Below are 19394 nucleotides of genomic sequence, written 5' to 3'. Positions count from 1 at the left end.
CACAGCGCCCGGCTAGCTCAGTCGGTAGAGCATGGGACTCTTAATCCCAGGGTCGTGGGTTCGAGCCCCACGTTGGGCGCATTCTTTTCGAGCCGGTGATCTGAAGTGATCGTAAGCGCTGCATCAGCGGGGAAATTGTGTTTTTGTTTTTGTAAGCGCCATGGATGCAGGAAGGACATGTACGTAATAAACTGGGAGCAGTGAGGAGCGGGGCGGTGACCACAGAACACCGGATACCAGGGAACTTTATTTTTCTAATAAACAAGGCAGGAAAAGATGTTAATCAAGGAGGAGCTCTGGGCTGCCTTGCAGATTGAGAGGAATTACAGACAGCTGGAAAAAGTGGAGAGCTGGGCAAGCACCTGCCTCAGGAAATGTAACAGTGTGGGATTCTCCATCTAGGAGACACAAACAAACTACAGGGGAGGAGCCAGAGTCCCACAGGAAGGGATTTGGGGGGTTCACAAGAGGAAATTCTGCACTCCACGAGCCTTAGAGGTCCCTTCTGACCTGAGACAATGTGATTCCATGAAAAGGGAGATGAGGGAATGACATAAAGCCATTTTCCCCAGGGAGCAGCTCCTGCTGATGCAGCAGGGGCACAGGCAAACCACGATGGGTTTGTCTATTCCAAAACCCTCCTCCAGTCAGCAGGACTCACCTGGAGCTGCCTGCACTTGGCCAACACCAAGCTGGAGTGGCAGAATGAGGAACCTCAGAGGAAAATCCTGCAGTCACTGCAGGGGTTTGTGCCTGGCTCTGTCCTTCCTGCTGAACCAGGCAGGCTCGCTGTGAATTTGTCTGCTGGGAGCTCCCACAGCTAAGCCAGGGAGGGAAGAACTGCAACACTCAGCCTGGAAAGCCCAACTGTCATTCCACACCTAGGGTGTGATCCCTGAGGGCTTTCCAGGGCAAAGCCTTTAGAGTCTCTCACACCTTTATGAAGTAAGAACCCTGTTTGTGTGTTAGCAGGTCCCAGGACTCTGCACTTCAACCCAGCAGTTACCTGGGAGTCAGGAATTCTATCCCTGCCACGTGAAGCAGCAGCAGCTGAGGCTGTTCAGAGATGCAGAAACCCCACAGAAGGAAATCTGAGTGGGCAGAGGGAAGATGAGGTGGCAGAACACGACAGGAGAGGTCCCAGGGAACGTGTGCAGAGCAGCACAGAAACACCCCTGAAAAGGGAAGGCTAAGAATATCCTCAATTTCCTCAGCTGCAGTCTGCTGCAGTTCAGGAAAATGACATCATTGCACCACCACCACCACAGGATCTGTAGGAGTTTCCTCTCCTGACTCCTTCCCACTGAGAAGGAAGGAGCTACCAGCTCCACAGGACTCCTGTTTATGGCCAGTTCCTCTCTCAGGAAGCTCTGGTTTAATTCTTACTGAGCTAAAATATAACCTGCACCCCAAACTGCCCAGATGGTGACTGAAAAGGAGCAGCACAGCTCAGGCTGAATGCTCTGTGCACCTGAGGCTGCTCCCTGTGCCTGCCAACAACACTGTGGCCATTTATCCAGCCTGGAATGGCACCAGGAGCTGCTCCCTAAAACACCAACCTCATCCCAGGACTATAAAAACTAACAGCACTGCTAAGGGAAAGCATGTAGGAAACACTGACAAAGCCATGCAGGATTCCTGAAGTGCTGCAGCACATCCCCTGTGTTGGGGCTCACCACAAGAGGATTTCTTTAAATATCTGTTTGACTTGCAGAGTCGTGCTGCAGGCACACAGCAGGTGGGCAGCACAGGGAGATCTGTCACAAACATGTTTGTGCCACTAAGACCTCACCATACCAAAAAATGTTATATTTATCTTCCCAAATTTGAGGCAAAAATTGCTCCTCAGGGTAAGAGTTAAACTTCAGTAACCAGCAGATACCAGCAGTCACCATGCAGCCACTGAGTCACTTTTCACCTCACACCTGTTTATGATTAATTTATAATTTATAATTTTACATGCCTGAAATCTTTCTTGGAGGAGACACAAGGAGAGGTTTTGGCTCAGCACTATGAGAGAATTACAGGCAGAAGAATTCTCTGCAAAAACTCTTAAAACAGAGGAAATAATGTTCCACTACTTTTGCTAAACAGCCCCAAACCATTTCTTCACATTTGATCCAAGGATGGAACATTTTAATACAGAATTTGGCACAAAAAAATTCCCACAGGTGTTTCCCTAGTGCTGTTCATTCTTCTCAGCATGCTTAAAATGAAAATACCTTAAACCAAATTCTCCAAGCAATGCCATTTACTATACAGATAAATAATAAACAACTCAGTAGGGAACAGCTCATGAGGGGACAGAATTTCTCCAAAACAAGACAGAAGAGCAGAGGAGTCGCCAGAGTTAAGTTTGTAAACTAGAACTGGACAGGGTTTTAAATAGTGTTAGTGCCTACCCTGACAACACCCACATTGTTCATATTTAATAGTGTTACACACAAATTAATGAACAAAAATCAACCCCAATGCACATGGGTGTAATTGGAACGGGGCAGAATCCTTGTGTGGATTGAGGTGCTCATTTCTCTGTGGAAAAAGCTCTTTTCATCAGTGGTGGGGGTGCTTTTCCAACATCAAACATCATCTCCAGAGGGGGGTTGTTGAGGCAGCACCAGTCAGGAATTCGACCTGTCTGGCTGTAATATTCCTTGGACACAGAGCGGCTGCCAAGGATGTCCTGGAGGGCTCCAAAAATGGCTCCTACATTTTTGGTAAAGAAAAAAAATACATTAATTTCATGTAGAATTTCTCTTTCTTCTTCTTCCCATCAAGAATCTCAACTGGGATTTTTTAGCTCTGTCCCTAAATTTAAAGGGATGAAAGGATATTGCTGGTTTCCTTTTCAGCAGCCCATTTAAGTCCCAAACTGCTTCCATTTATATCCCTGGAGAGGAACTGAAAACAAGGAATCATCTGCTCTCTGCTGACCCACTTCTCCAACAAAGTTTTTACTTTAAGCACTTCAACCAAAGCCCATTTTGTTCAGGGCAATTTTTACCCCCAAAAAGTTGCCCCACAAATTCACACCAGCTGTGAGAAGATCCAGCCCACAGCAGCTGGTCAGAGAAGAAAAGCATCAGAGAATTCAGTGCACAGAAATTCTGGTTTGCTAACCCTAAAAATAAATTATTTTATTCACTACAAATGCCATTTGGGAAGGTTTTTTTCACCTCTGCTTCCCAGTTGCTCCCATTCTTACCTCCCAGCCAGGCCACACAGTTGGATTTGGCAGGGGGAGTGTGAATCCTGAAGGTTTTAGTGGCCAGAGCTTCCTTGTACTTGGGTTTCTCCACCAGGTGTCTGATCTCGGCCATGAGGCGGTGCAGGAAGCCCGGCAGCATTGCAGTGCCCCCGATCACCACCAGGTTCTCTGCCAGCTGCTTCCTGGTGTCTATCGGGCACTAATGCAAACAGGGACACCAAAACAATCCCAACTAAGCCAAGCTGCCTGAGCTTTAAGACATTCAGAAGTCTCTTAGAAATCCAGTCCATTTCTATGCCCTCCAATTGCTGTTTTCTCATATTTAGCTGGAAAATAACCAACATATGCAAGGGAAATGCCTGGAGGTGCAGAGGTGAAGGCTCCAGGCACAGAACTTCTTAAACAATTTGTTTTAATGAAGAATTCTAATTGAAATGTTTGTCATATTAGCCAAGTCCATGGCTCTCCAATAAATTGCATCTCAGCAAACTTATTTAAATGGCATCAATAGCTACAGGGAGCCAACTTTAATTAACATACATACACCACCACATAATGAAAATTTCCATTTATAGTGGTTTTCTACTACATTTTTTCCTAAATATAATAAGAAGTGAAGCATTTGTATATGCCAAGAAAAAAAAATCTGCAATCAATTTAATATATTGCCTGTAATAAAGATGTCCAAATTAATTTTATTCTAGCAGAGGTAAATCAGCAGCCTGCAGGACTCAAAGTCTTGAGTCATTTTTAACTGCTGGAGGCATTCCCTAAACTGTTTCTAATATAAAAATACCTGAACAAGTGAATCCAAGATCAAAGTGGCAACAGATGTCTCTTCATTATCCTGCTCAAACAGGATTTCCACCACGGAGTCTCTGTGGCACACACAGGAAGTGTTAACGAGCAGCAAAACCACACAGAGCTGAACCCAGGCACAGCAGAGCTGGGATAACTGCAGCCTTCCTGCTGCCAACACTTTGTCACTGCTGTCACACAGCCCAGCAGGGTCAGCAGGGAGGGGACAACCATGGAATCCTTGGAAAAGACCTTTAGGATCATCACATTCAGCCCTCACCCCAGGAGCAGCACCTTGTTCACCACTAAACCACGTCCCCAAGTGCCACATCCACATGTGTTTTGAAATTTCCAGGGATGGTGACTCCACCACTTCCCTGGGCAGCCTGTGCCACTGCTTTACAACCCTTTCAGTGAAGATATATTCCCTAATATCCAATCTAAACCTCCCCAAGTCAACTTGAGGCCCCTTCCTCTTGTCCTCTTGTTTCATGGGAGTAGAGCCCGATCCCCACCTGGCTGCACCCTCCTGTCAGGAGTTTCAGAGTGAGGTTTCCTCTGAGCCTCCTTTTGCTCAGGTTAAAATGCCCTGTTCACATCACTAAACCTGTCCTACTATCAGGCATTGATACCCATTTCTCTTCCCCCATCCCTCCAATCTCTCTGCTCTCATTTTCCTCCTGGGGCTCTGGAGGAGCCACCCCCTCCCATGATGAGCTTGCACTGTGCCCAGCTTTCATTTCATTAAAAGCATATGCAAGTGTCTCATTAAAATCCAATTTTTGTGCTTTTAGAGTTGAAATATATCCTTGTAATGCCAAATACTCTGCCATGGCATTTCTCACCTGATGGGGCCAACCACATGGAGGATCTTCTCTCCATCCAAAGGATAGTCCACGTCTGGAGGCGGAGAGGGACGCTGGAAACAAAAACAGATTTGTATTATTATTATTTTAGAGCCCAAAAAGGCTGCACCCACCTCAAGAGAGCAGGAAGAGCTTCATCCTCAGCTCACCTCAGCACTGCCATCGATGTTGAACTTGGCTGCCTGGATTTTCAGCCCCCGTTGGAGATCGCTCACAAAGCAAGTGCGGACTGCAGAGGGGAAGAGAGGGCACAGGTGAGGCCTTGGTGGATCCTCTCATCAGCAGCAAAAAGTGACATTTCCCTTGATTTAGAGAAGAACACACACTCCAGGCCCTTGCTGGTCCAAGATATTATCAAACACATGCAAAGAGAAGCAGTCTCTACACTCCAGCAGAGTTCAGGTGCTCTCTAGACCCCGAGTTAAATGAAGCTGACACTAAAATGATGTTGGAAATCCTGCCTGTCCTTCCTCACACAAACCACACAAGATTTAAAATAAAGCCAGATGGATGCTCCTGATGGTGCCTCAAGGTGCCAGGGGTTGCATCCTGCCTTCACTGCAGGTCTTGCACCACAGCTTCAAATGAGGCATTGATCATTTTCTAAACCAGCTCCTATCCTGTAACATTTTACTCACTGCAACTTTTCAACACCCTAAGAATTCCAGAGGGTTTTTCTCCTTCCAGACAACACTGCAGAGCACAGTTTCATTTGTACCCCAGCTGCTACTACTATTATACACTCATTTATCAGTATTTGGCACAGGTCTTCCCCATAAACTGCTGTCACAAAGAAACAATGCTTCAACACACAGACAACAACAATTGCATCCCTAGCCTGTTGTCTCTGGTTCCAAAAGATTGCACAGAAAACACAACTCATCAGAAAAAGTGTGTAAGTCCAGGAATCAGAAAAACAACTTCCATGTCACTAAGCACCAGCTGCATTTATTCTGCATTTGACTATTGGATTTCTTCCTGATTTGACCCAAGGGATACACACTAGTTACTGTTTTCTAGGAAAACATCTTTTTCCATCTGTTGCACATGTAACAATTACATAGGAATTCATCCAAGTTCTGCCCAGACTCTGTTTTTTCTGTGTAGTAAATGCAGTTCTTGTCTCCTCTTGCCTACCTTAATTAACACACCAAAATATCTTTTATAAATATTTTTTTTAAAAATTGACTTCAAAGCAAACTGAGCCTTTCCAGTTAATCTATAAACAAGACTACACAACAATGCAATCCTCTTTCTGTGCCCACCTACCAAATATATCTAAAACATGCAACTCAGCAACACAGAGGTAAAAGTGAAAGAGGAATTCAACACCTGCTTTTGGTTTTGCTTTCAAAGAGGAAGAACAACACAAGTTCATCCAAGAGGTAATAAATATGGCAGAGAAGAGAAATAAGCTCCTAAATGTAAAATATTGCACACTTGTTGTTATCACACTCTACTGCACTATTTCATACACTAGAGTTTCACAAAGCAAACAAATTTACCTTTTATATCCTCTACTATGTCTTCTGGGACTGACCCTGAAATAAAAAAAAAAACAACTCAGTTTCATTCTTAAATTCTCTTCCTACTTAAACCTTTTGTTCTAAATTTGAATTACATTTAATATATTAAACTTTCACCCTGACAGCAGCTTTCAAAGATTTCCAAAGCAGAAAAGATATTAAGGACAGAAATAAGCTTGTCTTTGCTCAAAAAGGACTGAAAAATTATTACAGAACTTTTATCTCAGCCTTTATTCAAAACTGCTGTGAGAAGAGGCTAATCATAAAAAATTACATACTTGTTAAATCACAGAATCACCAGGTTAAAGGAGACCTTTCAGATCATCCAGTCCAACCCAGTCCAATGCCTCAACTAAACCATGGCACCAAGTGCCACATCCAACCTTGTTTTAAACACATCCAGGGATGGTGACTCCACCACCTCCCTGGGCAGAGCATTCCAGTACTTCACCACTCTTCCCATAAAAAAAGTTTTTCCTAAAATCCAACCTACATTTCCCTCTGACACAGCTTAAAACTGTGTCCTCTCATTGTCAGCTCTGCCTAGAAAAAAAGACCAACCCCACCTGAGCACAGCCACCTTTCAGGGAGCTGCAGAGAGTGATGAGGTCACCCCTGAGTCTCCTTTTCTCCAGGCTGAACACCCCCAGCTCAGCTCCCTCAGTCATTCCTCACAGGGTTTGTGTTCCAGACCCCTAATCAGCCTTGTTGCCTCCTCTAGACACACTCCAGGTCCTCCATGTCCTTCCTGAACTGAGGGGCCAGAATTGGACACAGCACTCAAGGTGTGGCCTCACCAGTGCTGAGTTCAGGGCAAGAATGACCTCCCTGCTCCTGATCCAGGCCAAGAAAGAATTCATGCACATAGGCCACACGAGACACAGTGAATCCTAAACCCATTTTACACACTGTTAGAATTCACATCCTTTCTCCCAGCACAGATGCCCCATCCCAGTCCTTACCCATCACAGAGGGAAGGCTTTGTCCCTTGGCCAGTCCTGTATCCACCGTGCACTGCTCCAGCAGCTGCAACTCCAGCTCCCTAAAACAGTGACAGGAAGGTGGGGAAAGAGCCATGAACTCAGCCTGGTCTCTGGACTGCACTCCAGGGACAGGATTCATTCCTTTCAGTTACATCCTTCTAAACAGAAACTTAAGAAAACCCCATTCCCACAGGTTTTATCACATCAGCAATAGCCACACAGTTTTAACTCTAAAAATGGATGATGTTACAGCAAGTTAAGATTTAAAAGAGGCATTTTTGCTCATGGTCAAACAGGAACTTTCACAAATAAATCATTTGTTACCTGGAATGCATAACTGTGAACTTACTTGTGGATGGCCTTTCCTCCCAGGGGAAGGGAACCCCAGCAACTCAGGATTGGAATTCCCTCATAGATCTACAGAAAGATCAGGAAATTCTCCTCTTTTTCATTATGAGTTTTCTATCTGCTGGAACTAAATGCCCTCCCCTTCTATAATCCCATGCATCAGCCACCTTCTAACTGCTTTCATCCAAAGATAACTTCCAGTCAATAAAAATCTCATGTTTCACAACTGCCCCAGTGCTGAAAATGAAAGGATACAGGCAGCACCAAGCTCTCTGCATATCCACAGTCCAGCACCATGGCAGAGTTGATGCCCAGGGTCAGGAGAGACATCAGGTGACTTGGAGCAAACAAAACAGAAGGTACCTACACGGAAACCAAATGCAAAGTTAACAGAAGGGGAGGAAAAAGAAACAAAAAAGAAACAAAGCACTGATGCCTTCCCTGAATGGCATTTTAAAAGCAAAACCCAAACAACTGTATCTTGAATTATTCCAGTAATAATCTAATGAACAAAATACAACAGGATTCCAAATTCTGTGTTCATCTTCTCTGTGATGTACACAAGGTACTTCAGGATGATGGATGTTGGAATGGGTTTGTGAGACAAGCAAGTGTTGGCTATAAAACTCAGGTCAAGTTTCTTATTGTTACTGAAAAGAAATGAAAGAAGCTGAAGTACAGCTACTTGAAAAGCTGTAAAAACTTGAAGATGTGGATCAAAGTGCTAGAAAATCCATAAAAGTGTGCTTGATGACAAAAACTGCTGCACCCAAACAGAAGAGGCTGTTTGAAACACTCTCAAAATGTAGATGCAATGTAGAAACTCAAATTAAAATTACATAATATATGAACTTTCTTCTCCCAGAATTCCATAAATCAAGTTTTCTAGAAAGCAACAGTTCCCTTAAAGGAACACTCTGAAGTGTGAACTAAATGAGAAATTTCAACAAATCCTGCACTTACAGGAAATGTACTGACCCTTAACCCAGAGACAAAAGGTAAAATATTAACCCTGTATTAATAAACCATTCTTTGCACCAAATAGAAAAACAGAAACCAGAGAGAATAAACCTTCCATCAGTATTAAGTGGCTTCTTAACAAGTTACAAGGTCTCTCCATCAAAATAAGACTGAATACATGAGCCATTTTCTACAAACCATTTTACATGGGATGTGCTTTAGCTGAGACATTTTATTGCTGTAAAAGGATTAGGAACAAAAAACTTCAAAAATTCTTTCAGCAAGTTGAAGTCATCAGAAAATTTTAGCAATAGTAAGAAAGAATTATGCAGGACTTTGAGATTAATTGTGGAAGGACAGTGAAGAAGGACTGCAGACAAAGCAGTTTCACAAGTTTTTATAGAAAAACCTCTGAATTGAAGAAGCATGGAGTCACCTTCTAAAACATTTTCTGTTAGAGTTAGGTTCAGACTTTCCACAGAATCCTTGAGTGGTTGGGCTGGATGGAACCTTTAGGATCATCCAGTTCCTGTGACCTGACACCTCCCCCTACCCCAGGCTGCTCCAAGCCCCATCCAGCCTGGCCTTGGACACTGCCAGGGATGGGGCAGCCACATGTGGCATTTTCCCCCACAACTTTTCTTTAAAAAGAGTGATTTAGCAGAGAAGATGTTTGATTTCAGGTAAGTTCTCCTCTTAATGAGCACAGCCATGTTCTAGGCAGATATTGACTGTGGCAGAAATCATGAGACTTGCTGACAGGGCACTAGCAAGTGTTTAAATATAAATCCTGGCTGCAGGCAGTGCTCAGTGGGGATTATTGGATCTGTCTGGGACAGGGCACTGTGAGCTGTATTATCTACAAGGCAGGGAAATCTTGCAGAGCCTTGTTAATTGCTGCTGCTTTGTGGCTTCATGAGGAGTCAGAATGGAACAAAAATGGTCTTTAATCCAATTTCAACGCCCTACTTCCTCACAGCATCATCTGATTTTTCTTCTTTATGCCTCTCACTCTTCTGCCACTATTTTCTTCTATTTTTTGTCCACATCTGGCACTGACTGTAAGCAAAATTCCTCCTGGCAAGTGGAGCAGAATTACAGATTTCTGTCAAACATTTACCTCAAAATGCTTGAAAAGGACCCTGGTGAGGGTGTCCCTGAAGTGTGAAGGGCACAGGACTGACTCTATGATCACAACACGCCGGTCCCTGGGATTCACCAGCAGATGCCTAAAAAGAGACAAGGTGTCTAAAATAAAACTGGCAAGTTCAGGCACATATCACATCTATCCTACAATCATATTCCATCTTCCTCAAAAATCCTAAAGATTTGCATTTAGATGGCATTTGCTACAGCAGACCCCAAAGTCTTTTTCACAAATCTAAAAACCACAATGCTTTCCTAAAAGAAAGCCAGGAAGGGAAGAACTGAGGCAAGGAAAACAAACTACAGAGCTTTCAGCCAGAGCCTGCAGTTCTGTATATTCATTATACATTTCTAAAGCAATATAAAGTAATACAAAAACAAGTCATCCATGGTTTGTCCAGTGTCATAAAGTGTGTAAGAATGATGATACTCTGATGTTCTGATTGCAGTGGAAGAGGATGAAATTTCAAATGCAAAGTGATGGTCCAGGAGAGGAGAAGAAAACAACCCAAGCCACAGCAGATCTGAGGCACAGAAATTAAATCCTGATTTCCCTGTGATGGCTTTCACTGTGTAAAAAGATGGATTGGAAGCAAAGAGAAAAGACCAACTCCAATTTCATTATTCACTAAGGGTACTAAAAACACAATAAAGAGATGTACTGCTGAGGTAAAAAACATTCCACAGGTGAAGATTTCTCCTTCCAAACCACTGTGGAGTCTGCACTGATAGCAGCTTCACCCCTACCAAAATCAGTGCAACTCCTGGGGTAATGCCTTGCCCTTCTCAGGCCCTTTATAAACACCTCAGCTGAAAGGTAATTTATCAAAGACTTTCTGCTTTTACCACCAAATTCCTCCTGCACCAGCACAGCCCCTTGTAAAGTCTCATCTTTGTTTTCTTCTCTAAGCAGGCAGTGTCCATGCCCTGCTCACACCCCTGAGTGCTCAGGGAAGGCCTGGACAGCTGTGGGGTGTCTCTTACCTGAAATACAGCATGTGGATAAATTCCTTCAGGTAGGAATACAGCTCTTCTGTATTGATGTTGTACTGAACCACCTTGACAGGCTGGGAGGGGAAAATGCCCACAGTCAGCTCAAATGTTGGGTAGTCATTATTTATATACATGATATTTATTCACACATGATATGTAAAGAAACATACATAATATAATCTGAAATTATATATAAACACTCTTGCCTGATTTACTCTTAAAACACCTCATAAATTCACCCTATAACTAAATTCCAGAGTTAATTAACGCTAATTTTTCATACAGGCAACTTAGAATTATTTTTCCAAATCTGCCACCCTCTACTAAAGGAAAAAAGCAAAACCAGGCAAAGCAATTTCTCAATAAATGCCCCAAAACACAAGTTCCATGAGCAGCAATTAACACCAGCACTGGCATCACACTTAACCTGCACCTACTCACAGTTTTTAATAGTTGCAGTTAAAATAATGAAAAAATGTAATAAAATTTCAGAATGTTTTATTCAGGCAGTGAAAAATGGCTTGTGATGGATAGAAAAAGCATCTGCAAATTCTTTCTGTGCCACAACACACCAAACACCATAAAAACAGCTCACCTTGGAGACATCAGGTTTCTTGATTTCACTGGGGATGATGCATCTTGGTCCTGTTTCTCCTGCAAACCCACACCTGAAAGAAAATGTTGAAAACCTGATTATTTGAAGTCACCATTTGACCCCCTGGGCCTAGGGACCATCACAGAGTAATGAATTAGGGAATTCTGTTACTGCAGACAGGGGTTTTGCACACAATTTCCTATCCAGCCACTTGGAGATAAATTTAAAGACAGATTAAAAGATAAAGATTTTGTGTATTTTTTTACTGATTCCCTCAATAAAAGGATAAAAAACAGCTGCAACCCTAAACCAAACTTTTCAGAAATCCACCAGATCTTCCTCAAACACACGAGGACCATGGACCAAAGAAAGGAAATTAAAAGCAAAATGAATTCAAGGTTTGTTTTAACCCCAGTGCCTGATATTTGTTTCACCCCTGTCACTCCCAGTAAAGACAAATCTCAGAAAAAAACTACAGCTTTATGCAAAAAGTTAATTAATGCTTGATTTTGGTATTTGGCAGTTGTCAAGGTGTTGTATCATTTCTGAAAAAAACTCTTAAAACAACCACAATTCAGAATTTAATTTTCTTGCTCTGTCTCAAACAGGTACTTGTGCACTCCCCGTGTGTACAGGCAGTTTTCCTTGAACTTTCAGCTAATTTCAGCCTTACTTGGAAAAGAACAGACATTTCTTGCACAACTCAGCTGCTATTTCTCCTATGAGAATGAAGGCTGAAAACAGACACTAAAAAAATACAATTCAGGGAAAAAGCTTTTCCAAAAGAGTGTTTTATTGGGTAAACAATGCCCAGGGAATAAACGCTCACAGGCACCCCAAACTTGGGAAAAGCACACACTATGTGAATCCACAAAAAGCCACTTATAGGAATCACTTGTCCCCATCCATGAAGGCTCTGTTAAATCCCCCATTTCTAGGTAACAAAGATTTTGGACCACGAGGTGAAATACTAAATAAATAATGGGCATTCCTACCTTGGCACTCAAGCTAAACATTGTTTTAATCTAAAACACAAGACTGAAAACCAAGCTGTTCATTATCAGCTCCACGCCATACAGATGAACACAGAAAGGGGAAAAACCGCACATAATTATTCTTGGAATAATGGTTGGAAGAGGATTTGAAAACCATCTAATTCCATCTCTTTCCATGGGCAGGGACTCCTTCCACTATCCCAGGTTGCTCCAAGCCCTGTCCAACCTGGCCTTGGACATTTTCAGGGATGGGGCAGCCACAGCTTCTCTGGACACCCTGTGCCAGGGCCTCACATCCTCACTGCAATTATTTCTTCCCAATATCCCATTTAACCCTGTCCTGTGGCCATGTGAAGCCATTCCCCCATGTCCTGTCATCCCCGCCCCTTGTCCAGAATCCCTCCCCAGCTCTCAGAGCCCTTTAGGCACTGCAAGGAGCTCCAACGCCTGTCCGGACCCTTCTCCACCCCGGACGCCCCCAAACCCCGCACTCACTTGGTGAAGGCCTGTCCCAGGTCGATCACCACGGCGGTTTTCTCTCCGCCGCTGCCGAGCCCCTCGTACAGCGGCATCGCGGCCCGGCCTCCCTTTCGTCCCTTCTCCTTCTCCTCCTTCCTCCCGTTCCCTTCCTCCTTTCCCTCCCGTCCCACCTCCCTCAGCCGCCGCTACGCGGGGCCTTCCTGCTCCGCGGCGCGCCGGGCTGTCCGCGGCGCCTGTCCGCCTCACCGCCGCTCCGCCGCCGCTCCACCGCCTATCTCCGACCCGCTCCTCCGCTCCCTCCCCATCCTGCAGGGCTCCAGAGCGGTCGGGAGAGCGGCGGGACCGGCGGCAGGCGCGGTGCGGAGCGGTTTCCCCTCAGCTCCGCTCCGGCGGCGGGCGGGGCAGCCACGGCCAGACCGGCGACGGTGCCGAGGAAGGGCCGCAGGGGCGGGCCCTGCGTGAGGGCGGGAGGGGGCGCGCGGCGGGGGATGCTCCCGCTCGAGTAAACCCGTACAAATCAGCGAATTATTTAGTCCATTCCACCGCTAAATCATGTCCCCAAGTGCCACATCCACATGGTTTTTAAATCCATCCAGGGATGGCGACTCCGTCTATTCCCTAGGCAGCCTGTGCTGGGACTGGACAGCCCTTTCTGTGATCAAATTTTCCCTAGCAGTCAACCTAAACTCCCCATGGGACAACTTGACACCATTTCATCTTGTGCTTTCCCTGGGAGCAAAGCCCGACTCTCCCAGCCGTCTCCTCCTGTCAGGGACTTGTGCAGAGCCACAAGGGCCCCCTGAGCCTCCTTTTCTCCAGGCTGAGCCCTCCCAGCTCCCTCAGGAATTCTCCAGCCCTTCCCAGCTCCCTCAGGAATTCTCCAGCCCCTTCCCAGCTCCCTCAGGAATTCTCCAGCCCCTTCCCAGCTCCCTCAGGGATTCTCCAGCCCCTTTCTCAGCTCCCTCAGGAATTCTCCAGCCCCTCAATGTCCTTCTTGTGAGTGTCCCAAAACTGCCCCAGGACTGGAGGTCCCTCAGCAGTGCCCAGGACAGGGACGGGCACTGTCCTGGTCCACGGCTGACACAGAAACAACCACATTTAATGCAAAAAGCCATTTCTATCAGGTTAAATGCACAGCACCCTCAGGGTACAGCATCCTCTCTCTTGAACAGAAATAAAACAGCTCAGGGACTCAAAAAAACACATCACTCCTCTGCTCCAGGAGTGTGGTGGTTAGGAGTGAAGATGGGGGCTCAAAATACAGTGAGGATAGAAATGATAAACCCCATGGTGGTAACAACCTGTGCAGAGCCAGGGTTTGGACACAGTGATTCTTGTGGTCCCTTTCAGCTCAGCACCTTCTAGGAGTCCATGCTTTCAGGACTGGTGATCAGAGAGGCAGATTAGCTGTGCTTAGTAGTAAGAACCTAATCAATAAAAGGTGTTTGATGAGTATTGTTTGTAGTATGTGTCTCCCCATTGCTGGATCCCCTGGCTGGAAAAAGGGAATTTCTGACAGAAAATCTGGGATCACTCAAGGAAAAGATTCCGAAGGTAGTGCTTGCCCCACTCCCAACAACCATCTCCTTTCCCCTGCCCATCTTCCCCACAATAACCACATCTGTAAAACCAGCTGCTCTCCAGGCATTTGTGATGTCCAGGAGTGTGACTGTGGCCCTGCTCACACCCCCAAAAGATGAGTCCTGGCTTTTTATTTCAGCAAAGTGCACGAGACCCATTTCTTCTGGGAAGCAAAACAAGCATTGAAAAAGCAATTAACTGGGGAGCTGGGTCTAGACATTTGCTCATTGCCAGACAAGCCAGGCTGAGAGCCTGAGGGTTTGTGCAGAGGAGGACAAGGGTGCTAACGAAGGCAGAGGGTTTCAGGGAGGGCTGTGGTGACACTGCTGTGCTCTGTTGTCACTGCACCCACCCCCTGTGACCTGTGAGCTGCTGCAGCAGCTTGTGAATGCTGTGCTTTTCACTGTGCTTTCCACCCTGCAGCAGTGCTGTTTGTCCCACATCCACACTTCCTATTTGCAGTCGCTGAAGGTGGAGGTGTGTGGGAGCTGCATGATGAGTGGGAGTGACGTGAGACACCAAAAGCTGTCACTGCCACCATCTGCTGTGTCGCCTGGGCCAGCCCCCGCACTAGCCCATGGGCTGGCAGCTCTGCACAAACGTTTTCTCTGCTGCTCCTCTCACAGCTTTGTCATATTCCCCCATTCTGGTCACCCTAAAGTCACCAAGGTGGCAAAGTGGGGTCAAGAGGCAGCGCTGAGAAGAGAAGGTCCCGGTGTGTGTGGACCTGAAGCACAGGGGCATCCTGGAAGGCTCTTGGAGGACACATGAGGAATCCAGGCAGTGCAGAGGGAATGCAGGAGGGTGTGAGGAAGGGGAACTGTGCAGTGACCAACTTTTGAGACTCCTCTCAAAGCCCTTTACATCCCCCATAAATCCCTGCTATGTCTCCTTCAGGCATCATCCCACAGCTCCACACGAGCCCAGGAACTCTTCAAACAACCTATCCCCAGCTGTCCATCTCTCCTAGGAGAGCAAAACTGAGGAGCCAGGACAAGGCTGTGGTGGTGATGTGAGATCCAGAAACAGTTCTGGAGGAGGAGGGATCAGCAGTGCCTCCACATGAAAAAATAAACAAGCAAAACCCTGCAGTGATTAAACATTGTGACAACTAGTTCAACTTGCCTTATAATTTCATGTGGGTTTATGTTTTTAATGGCTTTTAAAATTATTTTTTATGGTTAGTATTTCATGGCCTTCCAGAACACGGAAATGCAGCTGAACTTTAAAGGATATGCAAACAACAAGGCATGAAAATATGTTCAAATGTCATTCCCACAGCAGAACCTTAACTCTGCCATGTTTGGGCAATTCCCCAGTGCACCAAAAATATGCACTCAGTGGTGATTACACCTGACTGAGACAGGAATTATACTCAATAAACTTTTCTGTATTTGGTTTTTCTGTCAGGGAAACAATCCCAGAATTTCCCCAATGCTCCTGGAGAGATTCTGTTCAGACACAAGGCACCTTTTTCACAATGAGAACAATCAGCCATTGGAATAATCTCCCCAGGGAAGTGGTGGATCCCTCAATGCTGGACACTTTAGGATTCAGCTGTACAGGGTGCTTGACCATCTTATTTCAACCATGATTTTCCCAAGAAAAGCTGTGTCAGATAGTCCTTGAGATCCTTTCCAAGCTGATATTCCATATTCTGAGATAAGTTACTACCTGGAGTGCTGTCTGCCCTCACTGCTGAAGGACAGCACAGCTGTGCAGCCACTGTGCCTGGTGAGAATGTGCTCTCACTGGAGTGTGAATATTCTTCCTCTCAAATTCTGTAAAATCCTCCTGAGTATCTCTGTGATAGAGCTCTTATAAAGACATAATGTACTCTACTTAATGTTGTTGCTTTTGAAGTACTTTAGGTCTAAAAATTAACTTAGATAATATATGATTGAAGTCTAAGCATGATGTTTGCATGATCTGTTTTCATCCCCAGATCTCACCCATTTATATCTGTAATTACATATTTACAGCACTATGCTTATATTTTTAATAGAATGTTTTATGTAAAATGACTTCTTAGCTATGTTTTGCAAAAATCAGGGGCCCTACTTGAAATCCACAGCCCATGGCTTCCTCCTGAATGTATTATCCCTGGGTTAGGAATGATCAGAGTTCCCTGCTAATCACATCTCAGTCTTTATAGTCCATTGGAAATCTCCTCTTAAATTACGTTAATCAATCACAGTTAACACGAGTTCTGAAATGCAAGCTGCAGCTTAAAAGTGGCTTAATTTAATGGATGGGCTTTTCAGAGTTATTGATAACAGGAGCCAGAGAGTTAGAGATGTGCCAGGGTTTCATAACAAAATCCATCCACGCTGGGCTGGTTTAATCAAGGAAGCTGCTTGCATAATGTGAAGAGCACTCGCTCTCCCCCGAATGTGTGACTGTTGAGGAAACAGATGGTGATGCTAGCCTGAAAGAATCAGGCTATAAATACATTCAGGATAACAATATAAGTGGAGATAATTATTCACAGTCTAAGGAGGTGGTGGGACAATTAAGCCAGCTCGTAAGCAGAATGTCCAGCAGAGTGAAAAGCAGGATTTCCATAACATAATAAGAAATTATTCCCTGAGTGCAGCCAGTTCATGCGACTCTTGGGAGCAGTGCCACCTCTGACAGGCAAGGAAGAGGTTGTATAAGGACATAAAAATACAAGAAATCAACAGTAGCCCATTGAAATCAGTGGAAACTCTTAGATCATAAAATCATAGACTAGTTTGGTTTGGAAGGGAGATTAAAACTCATTTAGTTCCACTTCCTGCCATAGGCAGGGACACCTTCCACTATCCCAGGTTCCTCCAAGGTCCATCCAGCCCTGGAACACTTCCAGGGATGGGGCAGCCACAGCTTCTCTGGGCACCCTGTGCCATGGCTTGCCCATCCTCCCAGCCAGGAATTTCTTCCTAATAACCAATCCAAACCTGCTCTCTTTCAGTCTGAAGCCATTCCCCCCTGTCCCATTGCTCCAGGTCCTTGTGAAAAGCCCCTCTCCAACTTTCTCTCAGCTACCTTGAATTAGTGGAAGGCCACAATGAGGTCACCCCAAAGCCTTCTCCTTTTCTTTTCTTTCTTTTCCCAGTTATCTCAGCCCTTCCTCATGGCAGAGCTGCTCCATCCCTCTGCTCATCTCTGAACTCGCTCCAACAAAATGTAATTTGTAGGACGGTACTTTTTGCCTAATGCAGTTCATTTTCTCTCTCCTTTTTCAGGATTGTGTCGGCATTCAAGCCACTGGCAGAAGAAAGCCGCTTTGGGATGTCCTGCAGACACATTGTCATTGTCACAGCGCAGCGCTGCTGCCTCGAGGTGGCCGCTGCAGATCCCGCCCAGAGGGTTAAAAGGGAACGTTTTTCATAAAGAAAATCACTTTTCTGCACTCGCCCCGAAACAGGCAGCTCTCAGCTGAATTAATCCCCGCGGAGCACTTGCAAACATTGCAAACACAGAGGAATGTGTCCTGCAGCACAAACACTGCGTGGCCACGGCACGGAACAGCACACCCAGTTAATTCTCTGCTCCCTTGAAAGCCAAAATGCCTGCCTGGACCCCTGCAGACTCGGGTTTCAGCTGGACCCAGGCAGATTTCAACAGCAGAGCATTATTATTTTTAATCAGCCATAAAATAAACACTCTTTTGTGTGCCTGTGTTGGCTGTGTACTTGCTTCCAGGTCTCCCTCACATCTACAGGCTGAGGCACCCATCCCTTCCTCACAAAATCAGGGAATTTAGGGCCAGCTTTAAACCTTCTGGAGATCACAGAGTGCTTTGTCACCTTTCCCCAGCACACAGATCCAAGGGGATCCACATACCATCTCTCTGAAAGGAAAAAAAAAACCCTGCTTGGGGTTCTGCTAACAGCTGGGTCTGGTTCCTGCTGCAGGATTTTGGCTTAATTGATTTGAATGTTTCCAAAACAAACATGTGTATTTCTCTGCTCTCAACCATCCTCAAGGGGAAAAATGAAAACATTGGTGGTGTCTGGAGTAAAACACAGTGCTCCTCCCACCCAGGCATCCCAATTCCATGTGTTATCCAAGGGAAAGACCCCAGAAGTGTCTGTGGTGGGGGCTTGCAGCCCCTCTTTGCTGTTTTAGAAAGGGATGTACTGGGAGGGATGGACTGGCAGTACTGACACTGCACTTCTTCAAAACCTGGGGATTTGGTGGTTTAGTTTAACCTCAAGTTTTGAAAAGCAGAAGAAAGCTGAAGTTTCTAAAGTCCCTCTGGGTGTTATGTCTGTGAATAACCATATTTCAGATGATGCAGGTTGGACTCAGTGATCTTGGAGATCTGTGTTTGATTCTCTGTTTCTGTGAATCTGTTTAATGTCAGAGCAGGGCTTAGGGGTGGTGGGTCCAGTGCTTTTCTAATTGTCAGCCTAATTTTGTAGTGGAGTTTGTAGGACAGGGGGAAAAATATCCAAGGGAACTGACAGATGGTTCATGTTTTAGCTGAGACTCCAATATGCAGGTGGAGGGCTTCCTCAGCACTTTATCCCTGGGAAAATTGTAACATGTGGCGTACCTTGGCATTAACCGCATCGATTTTGTTGAAGGATGTGAAGAAGAGCGAGGGCTGTGCCGTGATTCCTTTATGGATGTGAGCATTGCTCCTCCCATGCTGTATTCCCAGAGCAACTGCAACAGATTCCTGTGACCTTGGGCCAGTCAGCAGAAGGCTGGTTCTACTCTGAAGAGTGAGTGTGTAAAAATGGCATTTCCTACTCAGCAGATCTGGGCTCTGTGTGCTCTCCAAGTCACATCTGCTGACTTTAGTGACAAAAATAAGTTCTTATGGCTTTCCTGCTCTGTGAGCACTTCAGAAACACAAGAGCTGGGAGGCAGAAGCTGGATCTCATGGCTCATGTAGGATTGATTAAATCCCAGCCAGTGGGGC

General features: G+C 45.4%; 1 protein-coding gene and 1 non-coding gene across 2 annotated transcripts; one reads left to right on the top strand and one right to left on the bottom strand.

Moving 5' to 3' along the window:
* The first annotated feature begins 6 nt into the window (after positions 1-6).
* On the top strand, positions 7-79 carry TRNAK-CUU. The gene has a single exon. It is a non-coding gene; the product is annotated as a tRNA-Lys (tRNA).
* Positions 80-2121: 2042 nt separating this feature from the next.
* On the bottom strand, positions 2122-13096 carry ACTR10 (actin related protein 10). The gene is made up of 13 exons (XM_033063728.1): positions 12914-13096; positions 11424-11496; positions 10820-10902; positions 9810-9918; positions 7985-8092; positions 7731-7798; positions 7361-7440; positions 6378-6413; positions 5022-5101; positions 4852-4925; positions 4005-4086; positions 3206-3407; positions 2122-2706 (listed from the first exon to the last, which is right to left on the bottom strand). The coding sequence occupies exons 1-13, from the start codon at positions 12988-12990 to the stop codon at positions 2525-2527; spliced, it is 1254 nt and encodes a 417-aa protein (XP_032919619.1). The 5' UTR covers positions 12991-13096; the 3' UTR covers positions 2122-2524.
* Positions 13097-19394: the final 6298 nt, after the last annotated feature.

This window comes from Catharus ustulatus, chromosome 6 (assembly GCF_009819885.2).
Source record: "Catharus ustulatus isolate bCatUst1 chromosome 6, bCatUst1.pri.v2, whole genome shotgun sequence".
NCBI classification, from domain to species: Eukaryota; Metazoa; Chordata; class Aves; order Passeriformes; family Turdidae; genus Catharus; species Catharus ustulatus.
Note: the sequence above shows the minus strand (reverse complement) of the source record. Positions and strands in the feature narration are given on the sequence as shown.